General features: G+C 40.9%; 1 protein-coding gene across 1 annotated transcript in view; it reads left to right on the forward strand.

The window, feature by feature from the left end:
- The window catches only part of UNC5C (unc-5 netrin receptor C), a 254,616-nt gene that overhangs the window by 177,715 nt on the left and 56,720 nt on the right, over positions 1–20,181 (forward strand). Inside the window, exons 3-4 of the mRNA XM_065691615.1 lie at positions 2,019–2,162; positions 15,709–15,812. Coding sequence (XP_065547687.1) covers positions 2,019–2,162; positions 15,709–15,812 — 248 coding nt within the window. The remainder of the gene's footprint in view (positions 1–2,018; positions 2,163–15,708; positions 15,813–20,181) is intronic.

Consider the following 20,181-nt stretch of genomic DNA (forward strand, 5'->3'; position numbering starts at 1 on the left):
TAATCAGCCTTATTATAAAAACATAATATCATAACCTGCAAGGGCTCCCTGGGCTAGTGCTATAAAAACTGGGAGTGAACTGAAGTAATCATTAGGCTAGCTGCAGTTGTGATGGGAAAATACAACTATTTTTATGCATGTAATGTGCATCTTCCCTTCCCACCCTCTTCATGCTCTTCTCAACAGGACAAAAGCTATCCCTCAGACCCCTTTTGGAGCTGAATTAGCTCATCAAAGCAGAACAAGTTTGTAGCACAGTATTCACTGTGTATCAAATGCCCATGCACCACTCTGATTTCCATTTTTTGGAGTGGAATGCAGTTGCCATATTATGAGTATTCTATTTCAAGGAGGGAAGCTATTAAGTTTTTCCCCCAAAGTAGCTGATTATTCAATGGCAAAAGATGTCAAAGATAATGAAGTAAAAAGGGAGCTAGGCTATGATAGTCTCTAGCAGGAAAATGCATCTCATTAGAAGGCATTCCCACCAGAGAAGTCTATGGTATTACATGCATTAATTCCTTTCTGCTGTTGTTAACCAAGTTTTGGATGCAAACAGCGTGCTGCCTCAGTGACAGTGCACAATTGTGTACAAACAGTAATTAATCGTTGGCTCCCTGAATGGAGCCTCTGTGAGGCTGGAGCAAATCAAAGGGCTGGCCTGGTTTCCAGCACTTGAAGAACATGCCGTGCTGTACAATTGGGAACATTCATGTTATGAATATCACCTTGTAAGCTGTGTGGCAGGAGGCTGAGGGTAGCTGGTCTCCACGGGCTGAAGTCTGCACTCAACAGAAGGACCTGCCCTTTGGTGTTTGGTGATGGGGACAAACTGTGCATGCTGTGATCCAAGGATCTTTCAGCTGAGTTTCCTGGCAGTTCTGGAAAGAAAAAGGAAATCAGCCTCACCACACAAAATATTTGTATGTGGATTTATATGTTCAAGGCTTTTTGCAAAAGCGTGTTTTTGAAATGGCAATGGTGTTTTCTGCTGTCAGACACACAGTAGAAGTTTACTGATACTTTGGCATTGGCAACAAAGACCAAATATGCTGACAAGGATGTGAGCACTCTCTCTTACCCCCTACCCAATATCTTGGCTGGAATTAAGAGCATTTTGAACAAGCAGTGCATTTTGAGGCAGAGAAAGGAGTTGTGTCAGTATGAAACACAGTCGCTGTCTTTAGAGAATCAACACATTACCAATGATCCTTGCAGTGGTGTCTGAGGCACCATAATATTTCCTTGTACTTAGAAGATGCAAAACAGCTTCCCAACAGAGAGCACAGTGTGGGATATGTGGGCAAATATTGGTCTGCTTGGAAGGATGATGAGTGGGTCGCTATCATCATTGGTGCAAGTGTGGGTTTGGGGAGGGGTTGTGCTGAGATGCGTTATGGAGGGCAGGGCCAGGGAGGCTGTCAGGCACTGTATTATAAAATCACCTGAAAAAGACCACACTATTTGCAGTATATATGACAATAATAGTCCCCAAACTGTAGTTTGCAATAACTGTACTGCGGCCCATGTGCTCGGCCTTACAGAGTATTGGGACATTTTCTACAATGGTAAAATCCATTTTCCTGGGCAGTTCAGTGTTTGAGTGAACACAACTTCTTCCTGTGCTGTATCTGTCTAGCAAAAGGAGATGAAATACCAGAGGGTTAAGGGAGTCATATAAATTGAACTAAAAGTGGGCTGGATTGTTGCTTCATGTAAATTGTCCCAGGGACTTGATACAATTTCTATCAGCTGAGGTGCTGTTCCTCTTACTTGTTTAACATACACGCAGTATGAGATAAAAGTAAAAATCCCACTGATCAGTTATTCCTTCGCCCACTTCTCTTATGTAGATAAAGTGGTGGGGTTCTTCCTTCACATCCTTATGGCAGTCTGTGTTGCTGAATAGATTTTGGTAGAGAGCTATAAGGTCTCACAACACCTTTGCAAGCAGGCAAATACACTTTTTTCTTTCTCTCCTTTCTAAGCACTGATCATCATTACTTACACCCTGACAGGTCTGATTGTCCGAGAGGTCAGCATTGAGATTTCCCGCCAGCAAGTGGAGGAGCTGTTTGGGCCAGAAGATTACTGGTGCCAGTGCGTTGCCTGGAGCTCTGCAGGCACCACCAAGAGCAGGAAAGCCTACGTCCGCATTGCATGTGAGTGTCTTTGCTCTGTGTGTTGAGTTGATGATGTTTGGGTGAGGAAAAGGGGAGTCTCCCTCTGGGAGAGAGATTTTGTTTCCAACCAGTTAGGCTTTCTATTTTCTGCAGTTACGGATGCGTACTAGACTTTCAGTTAAGAATTTCAGTTTATATTGTTCTTAAGAGTGAAATCTCATTCTTCGCCTTTCTCTGTGGGGAAAGCATCAAACCCACTGGTTTTTTTTGAGTACAGCAGTTATATTTCTCAAGAAAAATGTCTGAAGCCAGTTAATAGGAATGTTACCAAAGTAAGCTATAAAATGACAGCTGCTCCTTTCATGGAGTCACAGAATGTTTGAAGTTAGAAGTGACCTCTAGAGGTCATCTGGTCTAAAACCCTGCTCAAATAGGGTCACCTAGAGTCAGTTGCCCAGGACTTATTCCAGGCAGCTTTTTAATATCTCCAAGGGAGGAGACCACACCCTCTCTCTGGGCAACCTGTGTTGATGCTCGGTCACCGTCACAGTGAAAAAGTGGAACAGGACCCAGCACTCCAGGTGTGAACTCCCCACTGCTGAGCACAGGGGAAGGATCCCCTTCCTCGACCTACTAGCAATACTTTTCTCTAATGCAGCCCAGGGTACCATTAGCCTTATCTACCACAAGGGCCCATTGCTGACTCTTGGCCAACTTGGTGTCCATCAGGAGCCCCAGGTCCTTTTCTGCAAATAAAATGTGTATCTCTGCATCCATATAATAAAGCTGCTGTTCCTTAACAAAGAAAGAAGTGTGTGTTTAGCATATCTTGTACTCAGATTGGTAGTACAAGTTTGAAAGTGGTCATCTCAGCCTTACTAATTCATCATTGTTATTCATGGCTACTAACTTCAGTATTTATTTTGAACCATTCCCAGCTTAGACACCAAGAACACAGGGCAACCAGTTCCTTGAAAACAGATCTTCATCTGACTGTACAAATATTTAATGTTCATTAATTTTCAAAGAGATGCTTTTCTTTGTAATAGAGGAGTTACACTGGGGACTCCCATTTCTCTTTCACATGATGAAATCCTGCTTTGTATGATGGGAACAAAATATATCATCTGGAATTATATCTCTTCCCCTGTTTTCTCCTCAGCAAAAGCACATTTTGTGAGAAGAGGTCATTAGAAGCTGGGTTTGCAGCATATTTATATTTCCTGCACTTCTGTGCCTAACAATTTGTACTGAGATAGGAGAGTTCTTCTATGATTCTACGATTCTATTATTCCAGCCAAATAAAGCTTTTCACAGACATGTTAGAGGGAGGACTCTCTGTCATTTAAAACTCTCAGTTGAGAGCTTGAATTTCCTATTGTTCTTGATAAAGTATTATGTTGTTAAATCCTTGAAGAGGAGTTACCTTCTGTGTAAACATCCGGATAAAAGTCTCGAAGGTTCAATTTAAATACCCATTTTTGAATGTTTTTGGTCTGAGTAATGGACTGGAAATTGAGGACCTGTACTTTTGAGTGCAGGATTAACCTCATACAAGAGTTTCCCCAGGGTTAAGGGAAGTTGAAATTATTGTACAGACTGTCTTCCTGCAAAATTAGAAATGCCATTGTGTATGTGCATGGTGCTTTCCCATGGCAGGAAACTTTTCAGGACTTCGGAGGATTTCCTTTTTCTATACTGAAACAAAAGAGCGCTATTTCATTTTTATTTTCTTCTAAGCAGTCAGCACTTCAGAGAGGCTTAGCAGTGTTTGAACAGATTTTTTAGATTATGACTTCTAAGTTAACTCATTAAGTTGATTTTCACTTCCTTTCAGTTAGCCCTTGGCAGATGATCATGAAATTAACCCGGTTTAGGAAGTCCGAGTGTATTTCACTTGATGGCTAAGTGACTTTTGTGTACTGCCATACCTATGCGCTTAATTTCTATATAACACATAATCATTGTATGTGTATGCAAGTTATTTTATATCAATTGGCATTTCTTCCCAGGTGTCCAAATTTCTGCTGAAAGCACTCAAAACATAATTTGTTTCTTTTACTAAGCATGTCTTGGAGATAGAGGAACAATGAATTCAGTGATTTTTCTAAAGTCTTGGTGGGCCTTTTTAGAACAGCCTAATTAAATAAATTCCAGGGAGTTTCATGTGCCTGTAACTCAAATGTGGCTTTGTGTTTTACTGAAGCGTTTTTTACTTCATGTTCATCACTTTGGGGTCCTAGGGCAGCCTTGGTGCAGGCAAATCACTTAGAGTCCTTGGGATTAAGGGCTGAAGGCCTTCAAGCTGCAGATTTTCGAGCAGCAGCAAAAGCACGCTCTCTGCAAAATTGTCCATTTCCAATTTCACAGATTTCTATAAATTTCTCAGGTAACTCAGGATGTTTTTTTTGGAGGGCTCAGGCATATAATATGGGGTGTACGCCTTATTTTGTGATGTCATTTTGTCTACAAGATCACTTTTAAACTATGGACTCAGATAGCATAGAATCATAGAATAGTTAGGGTTGGAAAGGACCTTAAGATCATCTAGTTCCAACCCCCCTGCCATGGGCAGGGACACCTCACACTAAACCATCCCACCCAAGGCTCTGTCCAGCCTGGCCTTGAACACCACCAGGGATGGAGCATTCAGAACTTCCCCAGGCAACCCATTCCAGTGCCTCACCACCCTTACAGTAAAGAATTTCTTCCTTATATCCAGTCTAAACTTCCCCTGATTAAGTTTTAACCCATTACCCCTTGTCCTGTCACTACAGTCCCTGATGAAGAGTCCCTCCCCAGCATCCTTATAGGCCCCCTTCAGATACTGGAAGGCTGCTATGAGGTCTCCACGCAGCCTTCTCTTCTCCAGGCTGAACAGCCCCAACTTTCTCAGCCTATCTTCATACTTCAAAAGACTGAATATGAATTGGCAATATAATAGTTGTTTCCTAGTAAAATTTAAGCCCAGCTGGTAAGTGTTCTGATGTTTATACAGTGTGCCATTCTGTGATGCAATGTAGGGTCTATATTTATTAATCCAGAAAATCAAGGATGTCCAAAATTGAAGAGGGACAGAAGAGTCTACCTCTCCAGCTCTGTCTGCATGTTTGACACAGTACTCACTTTTAACTGGTACAAAAAGTAAGCACTGACACCTTTGGGAAAGGTAAGGGGTAAATGGAGCATGTAAAGTGCTATGCTTAAGTTACATCATTATGTATCTTAATACCCAAACCTGGTGATTCCATCTCTACAAGCGCAAACTGTATCATAATTAGCCATACAGTAAGAAAAGCTTCTCTCCTTTTCCTTCTCTTTCTTCTCATCTTCTTCCTTCTTCTCTTTCTCCTTCTTCTCTCCTTCTACTGTTTCTCTCTTTTCACCCTTATGACCACTAGTCTTAATTCTGGAATTCCTTGTCCTCTCAAGGGCTGGAGCTGCACTCCATTGAAACAAACAAACAAAAAAAAATAGCATGCAACATCTCTGTTCACTGAGCGTGTAATAGAATTAAGTGAAAAGTAATTTGAAAGTGTGAAGAATGTGCATCCTGGAAAAGTGGCTTGTATTTGTTTAATGCAGGGTCAGGCATGTGTCAGAAAGTACATAACAACCCAGTCAATGAATGTTCTCTGTGAAAATCAATCGCAACATCACTCTGGCCAAGAGCTTCAGTTATTCAGGAAGGGAGTAATCTATAAATATGGAGTGAAGATGCTGCTGGTTTTCAAAGGCTGCCCATGTTAGCAATATAAACAGGAAAAGAGTATGAGTCTAAAGACACCGTCCTGGCTTCTCTGAAGTGTTCAGGGAATTTAATGACATCTCACCATTGCACTTCTGGACCATGAGTATGCTAGGAAATCACTCCCTTCTGTGCAGGCTGTTTCTGAAAAGAAGCTTTTTTTTTTCCTATTTCATGGAATTCATCTTCCTGAGGCATTGGTCTCCCCATGAGAACAGAGCTGAGCATTTTGTCCTCTTAAACTACCAGATTTGTTGTGATTAATTTTGACTTTGCCATTCTAGAGATCTCAGTAAGCAACAAAGTAGGGACGCCAAATGTATATCTTGGTGGAGCTGGAAAGATACAATAATTTTTCTGAGATATTTGCCTATGAAAGTGCTAAAACACATTTCCTATTTATTCACACATTTTTATTTATTCTAGGCACATCCTATCAGGAGCACTAGGAGTCACTAATATGTTTCAATACAGTTTTTTTCTGTTACTTTTGTGTAGTAGGGAAGGAGGAAAGAGGGAGATTGGGAGTAGTTTTATCTTTGGCTGAAAAAAAACAAGCCCAATACAAAGTTTTGGTGTGAATTTCATGTAACAAGACTGATGTCATTAAGCAGATAAAACGTAACAGGGCAAAATTCCTGTTAAAAGGATGAATGAGGTCTAAGCCTGTGTAACCAAGAGTAGAGTTAAACCCGCTGGAAAATACATCTGATAAAGACTAAACAATAGCTGCAGCATTTGACCTAATTTTAGATCAGATAATAAAAGGGTGGCTAAGACAAATTGCTTTGAGCCCATGTGCATAGAGCAACCTCACTTTTCATTTGCTCCAGTTTGGTGCTGCTGTAGCTTCACTGACTTCATGATGTTAACCCATGCTGTCCTTGAGAAAATCTAGTAAGAATATAAGCCCTAAATCTGCTGCCAGGATTTGGATTTGTTGAAAGTAAAAAGAAAGCATCTTTCTCTGCAATTTCTGTTAGCCAGTCTTTCTGGGTGTAGTGAATGTGGATAGTCTCTTCTTTTCCTTTATTCATTATCTTAAAATACGAATTTTAAATAAAACCTTTTTAAAGGCCCTGATGCAGTAAAGAATTGTGCTTAATCTTTTGTATAATTTGATCCTGGTTTCCTATGTACTTATCTAAAAGCCTTTTTTCCCCCAGACATTTTTTCAAAGGCATGTAGCTAATATATGCATGTCAGATAGTGTATACTGATAAGATAAATGCAGTTCAGAAAAGCAGACTATTTCATCTGATGGCTTATCTCCACTTAAAAGGTATGCAGTCACACAAAGAAACAGATGTAAAAAAAATCACAGATTCTTTACTGGCTCTCGGTTATCTCACCTTTTAGTACTGGGGCCCGTACTCCATGTTCTAGTGCTGCAGTGCCTTTCTTCCCTCTCCTCTCACACCTAATCCAGGCAATGCTGTGAGGGCATGTTCCTATAGCCACCAAAGCATTAGAGCACATTGCAACAAATACAAAGTTGGGTGGATGTCAAGATAGGGAGAGAGAGCTGGGAAGGACATAACGTGAAATTGTTGATAAGAAGGTATGTCTGGGATATGCAGTATTTAAAAATAACTCAAAAATATGTTTTATGCACTTTGGTAAATGTGTATGAGAGTTAGCAGAGATAGGAGCTGAATTCCTTCCTTGTGTTGCCACTAATCGATATCTGTTGCTTGTAGTTAATAAAGGAATAACTGAGGCATGTGGTCGTGAGCTGAGATGACAAGAGAGAATAGCAGATCATGGAAAGGGCAGCAGAGAAGTTAACTGAGCATTTAACATATTTGATACTACCACTCTGTTTTTGCTTCTGATGGGAATGTTTCTGTACTGCTTCTCAAGTTAACATGGGCATAACTGGCTCCCAAGCTTAAGGATGTGGTTGCAACAGTAATAAATACAAATCACATTGCTTTTTAATAAAGAACTAAGACTTTACAAATTAAGGTGGACTTGACTTAATTGTTAGTGTTGCTTAAAAAAAAAAAAAAAACAAAAGGAAATTATTTTACTGAATTTATGTGAATTTAATCCCCTAATAGGAGCCTTGAGAATATCCTACCTACTCTGTCATACCTAAGAAATTACCGTCTTTTAGTCGAGTCTGCTTAGTGCCTAATGGTGAAGCATAGATACAGTCAGGAAATTAGCAAAATGTTATGTATGTTTGGTAGTGGCTAGCTGTGTGAGTGAGATCAGTGTATCGAAAGAGCAACAATAGCAAAGTACCAGTTTATGCAACTTTTCTGTTTTAGTGTTTCAGTGTGTTATAAATTCAATTCTACATACGAATTGCTGTGTTAACCTGATGCTTTAATGTCTATCTTTAGTACCTCCTGTATATCTGTCATCTAAAAAGACAGCTGTTGAGGTTAGGTCATTTGAACTTTATATTTAGATTTTTTTGAAAAGCAAGAACTTTGTTTTCCATCTTCAGTCACCAAATAAAATGACAAATAGAATTAAGTTCATATGTTAGTTTGCAGGTTCAGCTTAAAAAAAAACCAAAACAACCAAGAAATACTGACTATCAAGTAAAAATATAAGAGGAGGATCTATGTACACCTGGGAACACATCTGCTCAGTGAATTCTTCAGTTTACTTGCTTGTATTTTTTATGCTGGTATCAATGCCAAATATGTTGGCAGGACTGCTGCCAATGTGACACTTTAATAATTCATACTGCCTTTTCACAGACAAAGAGGTCCTGACCCAAAATGGATCAAATATTTTACTTGTTTTATTGTTTTGTTTTTTACCTGTACACCAAACTTGTAGCAAGTTCCGTGTGTACTATGGAAGTAAGTACACTTACTTCCATAAGTGTAGCCCCCATGGAAGCTGTGATGCAAAGAGTGTTTTGTCTTACCATCAGCTGTCTGAACCAGCTTAGAGCTGAAGGGAGGAAGGGAAGAAAAGGCTCTTCTGCAGATGTGCAGGCAGTGAGTCTCTGAGGAGTCATCAGGGTACAGAGTTATCCCCAGCTTGTTGAAGATGCCATTGGCAGAATGTGGGCCTGACCGACATGCACCTCCCATTTACTCAGGCTGTGAACACATAGCAAATAAAAGAGGAGAGAAGATCTTGGGCTCAGGCAAAGTGTCTTGCAGATTGTATCATAGCAAGCAAAGGGCCTCTCTGTGCCATAGCATTTGTCTTTAGAGCTGGCCAGATGTGAAGCATTCCCTCCAGAGAAAGGAAAGTGGCACAGAGTTGTGTGTTGAGCATAAAAATGGGGTTTTGAGCTGTTGACTTATTGCCTCTGTTGATAGGTCCAGCTGCTGATACTTGAGCCAGATAAGAGCACAGCCCTGTCCAGCTGTGGCCTCATCCTGTGAGCAGCAGCATACTGAAGGAGGGCAGGAGGCTTTTATCAACATCCAGCATGTGGCTGGTAGAGCCGGAAACTCCACAGGGCAAGGCACCACACTTAAAACAGCAACTCATAGAGGTTTCAGGGGGATCCCCTGGTTTACAGACACTCCTGTGGCTGTCTCAGTGGAAATCTGGTTTGATCTAATTAACATCAGAGAGCTGGAACCACACAAGGACAAAGTGAAAAAAAGAAGTTTTATGTGCCTAACCTTTCCATTACTTACCCACCAGTGTGATTGATCCCCGCACAGAGGCCATAGACTCAGCTGTGAACATTAAAGAGAGGCCAAAGTATGCCTGATAGCACATGGTTTCTTACATTCACAATTGCAATTCAGTCTCTAATGCCTTTTTTTGCAGAAAAAGGTGTCTCTTAACTCCACCAGCATCATGGAAAGCAATGGAAGAGAACAGGCCAGTTTTACAATGTTAGTCATGTCTCCCTAACTCAGCATCCGTCATCCAAGTTTGGGAATAAATGCAGTGAGATGTGTTTTCATAAGTACATAGATCAACCTTCATTTTGTAGAATATTTTCCCATTCTTTTTCCACAATTATTTTTCTGTTTGGGTATTTCTTACTAGGCTAGGTAAAATTAAGTCAGCATTGAACTTTGCCTCTTGAGAACACTCAGCATTAGGAAGTATACTTGAAGTGGAGAGCTTGGCTACATATTGATCCTTTAATAATGGTTAAAAATAATATGAAACCATATTCCCTTTTTTCGTAGTGTTTTAATTGCAGTTTTGCTTATGACATGTTTGGTTTTATACATATATATATAAAACCTGTGTATACTTAACCCATATAAAGCAAGCTATCTTCTATATGGAAATACATATGTTTTGTGAAGGTCTTTTCACATTCTTAAAACCTTAGTTTTCTGAAAGCACACACCAAAGGTAGTTCTCTCAATGGGCATAGCTACTATGAAAGTTGGGAAGAAAATAATGTGTTTTTTCTTCTTGTGCTCTTAAAGCTTGCTTATTTGTTTGAATTTTTTGTTATAGAAGGAAGGTTGACGTTGGAGTTACTAGAAGGCGCACTGAGTCTAAGGTCTATCAAGGGCAGAAATCCATCTTTCCCTGACAGTAATGCTGCACTGTTCTGTTCGTTTCTGGTTTACATCTAATTCCTGGCTGACAAGTGTCTGTTTTTCATGCTCATTCATTAGTCACCCTTGTATTAGCACTGCCTTGAAGGCATCTGGTCTACCTCTTATCACATTTCTCAGAAATGATAAAAGATATCCTTAAAGTTTTACCCACCCACCCATCACAGTAAAACCCCAAACAGTGAAGAGATAAAATACATTGGATTAAAAAAAAGGAATAGGGTCATTCTTTACTCTTTCATAGAAGTTGACAGGTAGAAAAGGTAGTAGGGAAATGTCATGAGTTCCTATAAAAACTATTACTTTTAGCAAGTGAAAATACAACTTCTGAGTGGCTAAAATTTCATTAAACATGAAAAGAAGTCATTTAGCAGTGCATCAAAATTAAGATCTAATGCCCCTTTCCCCAAAACCCATAGTGATTCACAAATAAATGTAACAATATGGTGTACACTGAGATTATTACTCTATTTCAGTTTTATGCTTGCGAAAATGCTCTCATTTCAATGCAGGTCTGAATGCAGCCATCTGTCCTTACCAGAGACAGTTGTGCAGGAGTATTTCAGGAGTCTTGGAGGGAAGTCTCATCTTAAGTATGCTGTAAATGTGCTACGATATATGCCACAAAAGCCCCCTCTGAATTTACTAAGACTGTACATTAGTAAAGAAAATAAGTCTGGCTCAAGCTGGCAGACCAGAGTTTTAATTCTTCTCCTTAGTTTCTTTTTATGAAGACAGCCTTCAAGGGAAATTATAGGTGGGAGATGTGGGTGCAGGCGGTCTCCTGAGCCTAATGGTGATATCCCCACCTGCTGCTGAGTGAAATACGTGAAAGAGCTGGTGATTAAAACAAGATGGACCCTTCAGGATCACTGTCCACCAGGGTTTGCTCCCCTCCAGGGGACATGAGCTGTGGCAGCACTATTACCTGTATAAGGGGAGGAGGAGTATCACTAGCACGGACAATCAGCGATTATTCTTCTTTACCCAAATAATAATGGAAAGAAACTGCAACTACTTCACACTCGTGTCTCTCCCTATTGAAGGCGAAGGTAGAGAAGGCTCTCTCTCACTGTTGCAATAACAGGGCTGCTGCCAACCTGAGGCTTTAATAATTCATACTACCTCTTCACAGACAAAGAGGTCTTGATCCAGAATGGATCAAATGTTTTATTTGTTTTACTGTTTTGCTTTTTTTCAGGCATATTTTCTGAAGATTGTTAATTTTTTTTTCCCTACTGTTTTTTTCTTTTTCTTTTTCTTTTTTCTTTTTCTTTTTCTTTTTCTTTTTCTTTTTCTTTCTCTTTTTCTTTTTCTTTTTCTTTTTCTTTTTCTTTTTCTTTTTCTTTTTCTTTTTCTTTTTCTTTTTCTTTTTCTTTTTCTTTTTCTTTCTTTTTCTTTTTTTTTTTTTTATGGGGTGTATTTTATTTGTCTGTTGCCATTCTCATGAGAAAATGTGTCCCTTCTGTCCTTGCTTGTAAGGAATTATAACTTACATGACACTTCAAAAAAGTGACAACTGTTACTGAACATAGTCTGCTTGGAAAAGATCCAAAGTCCCTCAATACATTAGCAAGCTCACCCACTCCCGGCTGACAGTGTGAAGTTGCCATGATGACTGTAATGTTTAAATGGCAAAGGAAGCTGAAGATTGAAGGATTAGAAGGACAGTGTTGTTACAGAAGTCATAGCAAGGGCCATAGAAAAAGAAAGCAGTAATTTCAAAGCCCAATGCTGTTTTATGATCATTAGAGCAGGTGACAGAGTTGTTTGTCCAGGCCCTCCGCTTCTTCATCACTTGAAGAAACACCTTGTTGGCTTGTTTGTCTGTTACAAATGGCAAACCTGATGCTTGGTTAGGTAGAACCTGCCCTATACAGCCACCATCTGTAGCTCTTTGTAGGTGGAATGGCTGCAGCGGGAGGTGGTGGGATAGTTCTGGTGGGATAAAGCTATGAACATGTGGGAGAAAGCCAGCAGAATAGGGTATAAGAGCTCTAAATCTTGTAAATACACAATTATGTACTTTGCCTCTCCCCCTCCCCTGAAATTAATATAATTTACTCAATAGTGTCTAATGGCTCCTTTGAGAACATTACTGGCTATTATGTCAAGGCCCCTACTTAGTGTAATTTTAGTTTGTGGATCATTGACCTGCTCAGATCCAATGGCTCCATTCAAATGTCACATGCAGCAAGGCTCTGGGAGCAGGGGGACCTGGGGTCCTGAAGAATTTGTCTCACCTGCAGCAGCCCCACTGCGATAGCTCCCGTGGCAAAGGGTCTGTTCATACCCAGCAATTCCAGCTGTTGATAACAAAGAGGTTGAAGTGGGATATTTTTAATGTTATTATGCATTGCTAAACTAATGCTATTTCATTTTGTATGCACTAAAATTTGGGGTTTTTTTTTAAGGCAGGAGCTTTATGAGTTAGGTGATAGTTGTACACATGAGGCTATGGTGAACTTCAGAGCTGTTAGTGTTTCAGGAAGGCAGGTAGGACAGTAAATCAACGTGTCAAGTAAAAAAAATCAGATTATTGTCTATCTAATCTCCCGCTACTGTCTTCATCCCTCCATATCTGGACACCTGAAAGCTATTATCAATATACTATTTATTACTGTGCTTATACACTTCTATTACCGGCATGGTGACTTTCTCATTTATCTTCAGCCATGATATCAGAGCATGGTACTTCTGTTGTAATTGTCTGCACTGTGCACATGTGTGTACCAGGCGTACCTGATGTAGAGGTAATACCTGTGTAAATAGCAATAATATGATCCTAAGGGTACTGCTAGCAATATAACCCTAGTTATTTGCTAACTTAAGGCAAACTGCATTAACCTGACATGATATATGCCCAGGATACCTACTGAGCCCAGAGGATATGTGGGAAGCCTGGACCAAAGGAAGAATGTCACGTCCTGAGAAACCCACCAGCTCCTGAAAGAGCTGCTCATCTCCGTGTTTAACATTTAGATGGGGGTGTGTGGGGAGGGTGGTGGCGGTGTGTAACTTCATGATCCTGGGGTCCTTTCCAGCCCTGACCATTCTATGAAGTACATCACTCCAAAACTCAGCATTTTGTCCTTGGAATGGCTCCTACTCCCACAGGGCACCTGGAAGGTGTTGGTTGTACAGCTCAAATTTACCTGTACAACCCAGATGTCACCTGGTTATCCTGCCAGAGAGGGTAGGCTGAAGTCGGTGGGCTGGTGGTGTTGGAGCTGGCAATGCAGTGGGAGCTATGTACAGGCATCCTTAGACAGCCTTAATCTGTCTGTTTGTCTTGCTGTGGTCACTCACTCTCACATAAACAAGCCTTGCTGGCCTGAAATAAATCCTATGTGACAAAGATGCTGACAGGCATAGTCTGGTGAAGCTTGGCATGTGATCCTAAGAAATGATCGCTTCCAGATGTCTGCTCCTTTTCTTTGATGAAAGTTATCCAGTGTTGTAGGTTAAAGCACCCTTCATCAACAACTAAGGTTAAAGTGGTGGATTTTGTATGGAGGTAGCTGTAATATTGGCGTGTGTTTCCTTTCAACAGAGGGTAAACTCCAAACAAGGAGACAGCTGAAGGCAATAAGTTCTTGTATTGCCAGGGTAAGATCTGCCAGGGCTTATCTTTCTGTGCCCTAAACTGTGGCCATAAATCCCATCAGAGAGGCTCTCAGCATCCCTGCCCTGTGTGTTGGAGGGAGCAGGAATGCCAGTGGTGGGGAGGGCGACGGGTTTGAGGTCACTCCTCTCATGCCTGTGGTGCAGGGGAAGAGCAGAGATGCCTCAGTTTCACTAGGGAAATGAATAGGTTTAAGGACATTAGAAGTTTACCATGTTACCAACTTAAGTTAAAATCAGCATCTTCAGTTATGGCAGAGGTTGTCCATGTCACGTTTAGATTCACATTTAATTCCAGGTAGTTGTACAACCACATTTTCTGCATATAGGTTAAGAGACAGAGGTCTCATGCTATCTAAAGGAGAGTTTCAGAGGAGATGATTTTGGCGGCAGACATCACATCGCCTTTTGCATCTGTACATTCACCTGGCCCTATTTGGCCTTTGGGTAGAAAGTTCCTTTGTGGGGTCAGTTGCAAATCAGTTCTTGGAGGTCATCTAGATGAAATATAACTCTTTGCATGGCATATTTGTAAACTGGTTCAATTCAGTGACCTGTTTTCTAGCACAGCTGCATGTTATGGCTTCAAAATATGAAATATTTGGCTTTTAAGTTGTTCCTATATTACTTGTTTCCAATATGACACAAGTATTTGTGCAACCTCACCGTGCACTGGCACAGGGAAATGTTCTGAATTCAGAACAAAAAGTAAAATAAAAATAACTTTTTTCAAGTTTTTTGAAGTCAGGCCAGCTCTTTGGTGTGACTTTGAACATGGCCCCATGTCCATTTGTAGATGGAAGCAGCAGCAGGGAGAAATATTTCCAGTTGCTACTGGGGCTGGATGTTTGGTTCTCCAGAACCATGTCCTCCCAAGCACAGTGGAGAGGATGCCAGTCTGTGCCAGAAATATGGAGCCAGTCATAAAGAGGGACTTATCAAGTCCATTTTACCACCAATGTAAAGATACTACAGAAGTGTACATAAAAGCTGGAGCACACAGCTGTCCAGTATGATGGAACTGGTCTGATGTTTGGAGGCACATTCCATGCCCTGTCTGCCTGCCACATTTCTGTGGTGCTGTTCAGGGATCCAAGCACAGTTCAGCTCCACATTAATAATAATAATACTAATAACAGTAACAATTTATTGTAATATTTATTTAGTGCTACACGGATATTGAGAAAGTGAAGACAAATAGCTAAAGTTAATATAAGTTAATGCTTATAAACTAAAAGTACATTAAATTGCAGCATAAGCACTTTCATCCATGAGTTTAAGGCAGCTCAGCTTATGAGCTGTAGTTCTAGGGTTTTTTTAATTCTTTGTAGCTTCCTTTAGTACATCACTGGCATAGGTTACCAAATTATCTGAAAAAAGGACTTGTTTCCATTTTCGTTCTGTGTCTGGATGTGACTTTCCCCAGTGAGACCGTAGATCCTTGCTTGGGCTCACATGCTCTACCACAACACAAATACCAAATCCACTATGAAATCTTTAATCACTTAATGTTGGAATGAAGTGGAAACATGTCCCAGTCTTTTTTAAGTGCTTCACTTTCTGGGAAACAGAAATGCCTTTTTTTTTTTTTTTTGTCTGTTTAGAATGTACTCTTGCATTTATGCACTTTGGCAATCAAATGCAATTTAAACAACCAGCTAGTAATATTATTGCTTCTTTTTCTTCTCTTTCTCCCTCCCAGATCTCCGGAAAACTTTTGAGCAGGAGCCCTTGGGGAAAGAAGTGTCCCTGGAGCAAGAGGTCCTGCTCCAGTGCCGTCCCCCTGAAGGCATCCCAGTAGCTGAGGTGAGGAGTAACACTAGTGTCCTGGCACTTGGACATTCTAAGGCCTGATCGGTGGCTAATGGTGCAGTAATGGGGCATGGCATGATGAATGGGTGGTAATGGAGAGCTGACTGACTGCTTTTCATAGACAAGATTGATCGGGAACTGATTAATGGTTTTGGATTATAGTGCCTTGCTGGAAAGAGCTGCAGGCAGTTTGGTTTCAGTTTTTTCTTCCCTTTCAAAGATCACAGTTATATCTGTCATCCAAAGGACACGTAGCTTGTCGAGCATATCAATAACAGCCTGCTATCTATCCTTTTCCTTTTAGAGAAAAAAAAAAAAAATCACTTATTCTGAGAGGCACCTTTCAATCATAGTATTTAATTTTTAGATTGCCAGATTGTATTTCCTTCCCATGTTTATGCATGTGCTCATGTGTGCACCAGCCAACCAGCTTGGCAGAAGAAGATATGCCATGGTCCAGTATGGGCTCCCAGGTGAAGCAGCATGAGATGGGGGCAAGTAGAGGATGTATCTGCCTAATAATCCATCTTCAGAGGCTTATATGGTTTTCCTTCTGGCTTTTAAGTAAACCCACAGTAGGTAGTCTGCCCCCCACCTGCAGGAGCAAGCCTACACTTCATCAGAATCTGTGCCCACCAACAACAGTGGGTGTCCCTGTGAAACAGCAGCTTCCCTGAGTGCAGTAGTGGCTCCAGCTTCAGATACACTGTTCACAAGGGGGTATCTGAGTCATAGGAGGCCTCTGAAATCCTAAATCTGCTGCGGCTGTTAAAAGAGAAAAATTGGCAGTTAATGATGGTAATTCCCCGATCTGAATTCTCATCTGTTTTCCTCCACCACACTACAGAAGAAGCTGTTGCCAATTTGCATTAGGATAAGTTGAGACTGTCATGGCTAGGTAGCAAAGTGGTTGTCACTCAGTGCTGATGACTGATTTCTCAGAGGAGGTGAAGCTTAAAGTGTTACCTCCCCATCTAACCCAAGTCTAGATTTAATCGTAATTGCAGAAACGTGCCCACAAGCATCAGAAGGAATAATTAACGTGGAAGATTTTCCCAATTTTCATGTTCCATAGGCTGTTTTCTTTCCCTGTTAAGATCCCCAAAACAGTAGAGACCATTTAGGTCTACTGAACCAGCTTCCTGACAACTGTAATAATCAGTTTGCTTTCCTCAGGAACTTAGCAGCAATTTTTTATTTTCCTTTCTGAGGCTTCTTTGCATCAAATCAACTTGCTGTTGTGCCATGACAGGAGTGTTTGCAGGGGGATATGTTGTTCAGGTAGTGCAGAGTAGTACTGGGGAACTTCATTACCCCTGCTAGAAACAGAGATTGATGATGACGGATAGTTTGAATGCCGTGTTACAGGCTCCTCTGAAATTTCAGCAGCCAGTCTGGTTATTCCCTCATAAAGGTCTGTAATGCCCCATTGTGTGGCTGGGACTAAAACAGTTTGGTTTGACATGCTGTGTGGAAGTGATCTCTGAAAAGATCCTCTGTGAGCTGCTCTCATAATAGTTGAACTTTTTCCTGCCTTCTAGTATTCTGGCTCACTCTGTTGATAGCTGAGATTCATGACTGTACATCAACTGGCTCTGAATCTTACTTGTAGTGTGGTCAGGGCAGACACCAATTAGCACTTGGCAGGTTCAGAAATCGTATACTCCCTGTCTGACATTCAAAAGAACTGTTCTCAATGTTGGTTTTTTCCTCTTCTGACTTTTGAAGTCAGAAGGAGATCAAACACCCAGATTGGACAGCCGCCTAATACAGCCTCTTTGTAGATTCTTTCCAGCACTATTAAAAGAACAAAGACCCGAACACTAATGAATATGAATACCTTAATGTGACACTTTATTACAGCCACTTGCTGAAGCTGGTAAGATAAATTTTAAAAAATGGGAAGATGAAAGGTAACTTGGTGGGTTGAAGGATTACATGATTATTTGAATTTAAAGATGAATGAGTTCTTTGTTTAAGACTTCGTTTATTTGTTCACAGAAGTTTCTGATAGGATGGCACAGGTAACTAAGTAAGAAAGGACTTAGGAGAAGGCTGGCAACAGGCTGAGGCTATTTCACATCTTGTTGAAAGACAACTTTGAGTGGGATAAGGCATTGCTGCAGCTGTGAGCAGCATTTCTAAACACTGGAGAGTCCCAGCATTTTCCCCTTTCTTTTTCTCTTTGATTTTATTCTCCCCCTTAATTTTGTTGTGGTTTTTTTTTTTTTTTTCCTGGTATTTCAAAGTGGTGGGAACAAGCATGCTCAGAGATACATTCTGTCCTCTTTTCAGTAGCTGGGGAATTTAGTCTTATCATTCCCAGCATATTTAACTACAATTAACTGTGTCAAGCTCTTGCGGATCAATGCTAGAGCAGATCTTACTACTACTGAAAAGCTGAACCACATAACAGCATACAGCTGCTCCAGAGGGCAAGAAGGACAAAGAGATGGCAGGCAAGGCTTTTAAGGCAGCACTTCCCAGTCCCTCAGATCCACTAGGACATGACAAGCATTAGAGTAGGCTCAGATCACGGCCACCAGAAAAAGAGAAAAAGCGCAAGATCCAAATAGAAGAAAGTATGTTAAAGTACACCAGCCTGAAGTCAAATCAAAGTATGTCTTACTTGTTCACTTGGGACAAGGTAAGGAACCAAGGGTTTGCTTAGTTTCTGGGAAAACCAGGTCACCTCCTCTGCAGCCATATACCCCAGCCCACCATCCCTGACCACCATCGGTGCTAGCTGCACCGTGGTGTGCCTCACCACTCCCAATCTTATATATCAAGCTGAACCTACCTGCAGGTTCTGAAACACCTGGGTAAATGTTATGTCTTTTCCAGTGCATGGCCCCAGCAAGCAGCAGAAGGACCAATGCAGACACTGTTACACTGAGGTTTCCACACATAGCCAAGTGATGAAGGGAAAACTTACATATGCCTACTATGGGCAAAAAAAAACCCAAATGCAAAAAAACAACCAAAACCAAAAAGGAAGGGACATAAAACCAAACAACGCCCTCTGTAGCTCTCTGTCTCCTGCTTTTCTTCAACAGGAAGAAATAGGGTAAGGGAGTTGAGATAAACAGTCTGGCCCACCAGACTTGGTGGGAGCTGCCAGTGTTCAGTGGAAATCAGACAGCTCCTCAGCATCAGTGGGAACATTCATTTCAATTCCACTCTCTACTCTGTATGCATGTTTTCAAACCTAACCTGAGAAGGCAGGAAGCATCCTACTCTGCAACACTCCAACAGTAATGGCAGAGTTATTAGCAATTAAACCCTTAGCTCATTTAATTTGTTCTTTGAATGATGCCAGCATCATACTGCACATGATAAAATACAGTTAAAGACACGGAATCAAATCAAGTTAGCTCATTGCAATAGGTTATAGATCAAAACATAAATGAGATGTAAGATTGGTTAATACGCCATAAGCTGCCAGACAAATTTTTGCCTTGAAATGTGTGATTTGTGGCACCTTTAACAGGGGGATAATTGCTTCTTTAATTATAATTGAGGTGTTTCACAGAGTGGTTTAAATGCAGAACAGGGTGTAATGTACAGTTTGGTGACCCAGTTGGATTTAAAACTGAATGTGATATTTATCTACATTCATGGCTTTAATTAGGAACTAGAGCAAGGGGAAAAGCATCCCTGAGTCAAGAGGCAAAAGAGGGTGTTTTGTCAAGTCAAGATGACTGTGAAACAGACTTCATTCAGCTGCTTTTGCCTGGGCGAAATCTGGTGGAAGCTAGGGACTTCTCCAAATAGGCAGCATCGGGTGGCTGCTCCATCTAATTGATTATTAATATGACTGCTGTTTGCTTTATTTTGTGAGAGCCACTTATGTTTTGCAGTGTTATCCCTTAATTGGGAGATCATGTGTATGCATTGCCATGCAGGTGTCTGTCATTGAGACAGTATTTTATATTCCGAACACGAAGGTGAGCTCTAAGAGAAGCAAGTAGAGGAGTTCATGGCCACAGATGCTAATTAGCTGGGAAGTGACACTGTCCTTTGCAGTGCCTTGCAACTCCGTATTATAATGGGAGGTTTTGTACAAGAGCATTGACATGAACCGTGCTAGCTTATCTTCTCTACAGTTTGCTTTTTGTGTCGAAGATGGCTCTGGGATGCTGGTTTAGCTAACACAAGATGCCTCCCCTCTTCAGGCTGTACTGAGAAAGCGCACAATTTTACCTTATGTATTTTTTTGAAGACACACAGTGTGGGACACAGCTTTTAGCTGCATTTTTTTTAGGAGGTAGATGGGCATGGCTCCCAGCTTTCCCCGTAGAGAAGAATCTCTAAGAAGTATCTTGTCCTGGAGATACCATTCTGTAAACCTAAACAGGGAAAG

This window comes from Lathamus discolor, chromosome 1, assembly GCF_037157495.1.
Source record: "Lathamus discolor isolate bLatDis1 chromosome 1, bLatDis1.hap1, whole genome shotgun sequence".
Classification (NCBI taxonomy): domain Eukaryota; kingdom Metazoa; phylum Chordata; class Aves; order Psittaciformes; family Psittacidae; genus Lathamus; species Lathamus discolor.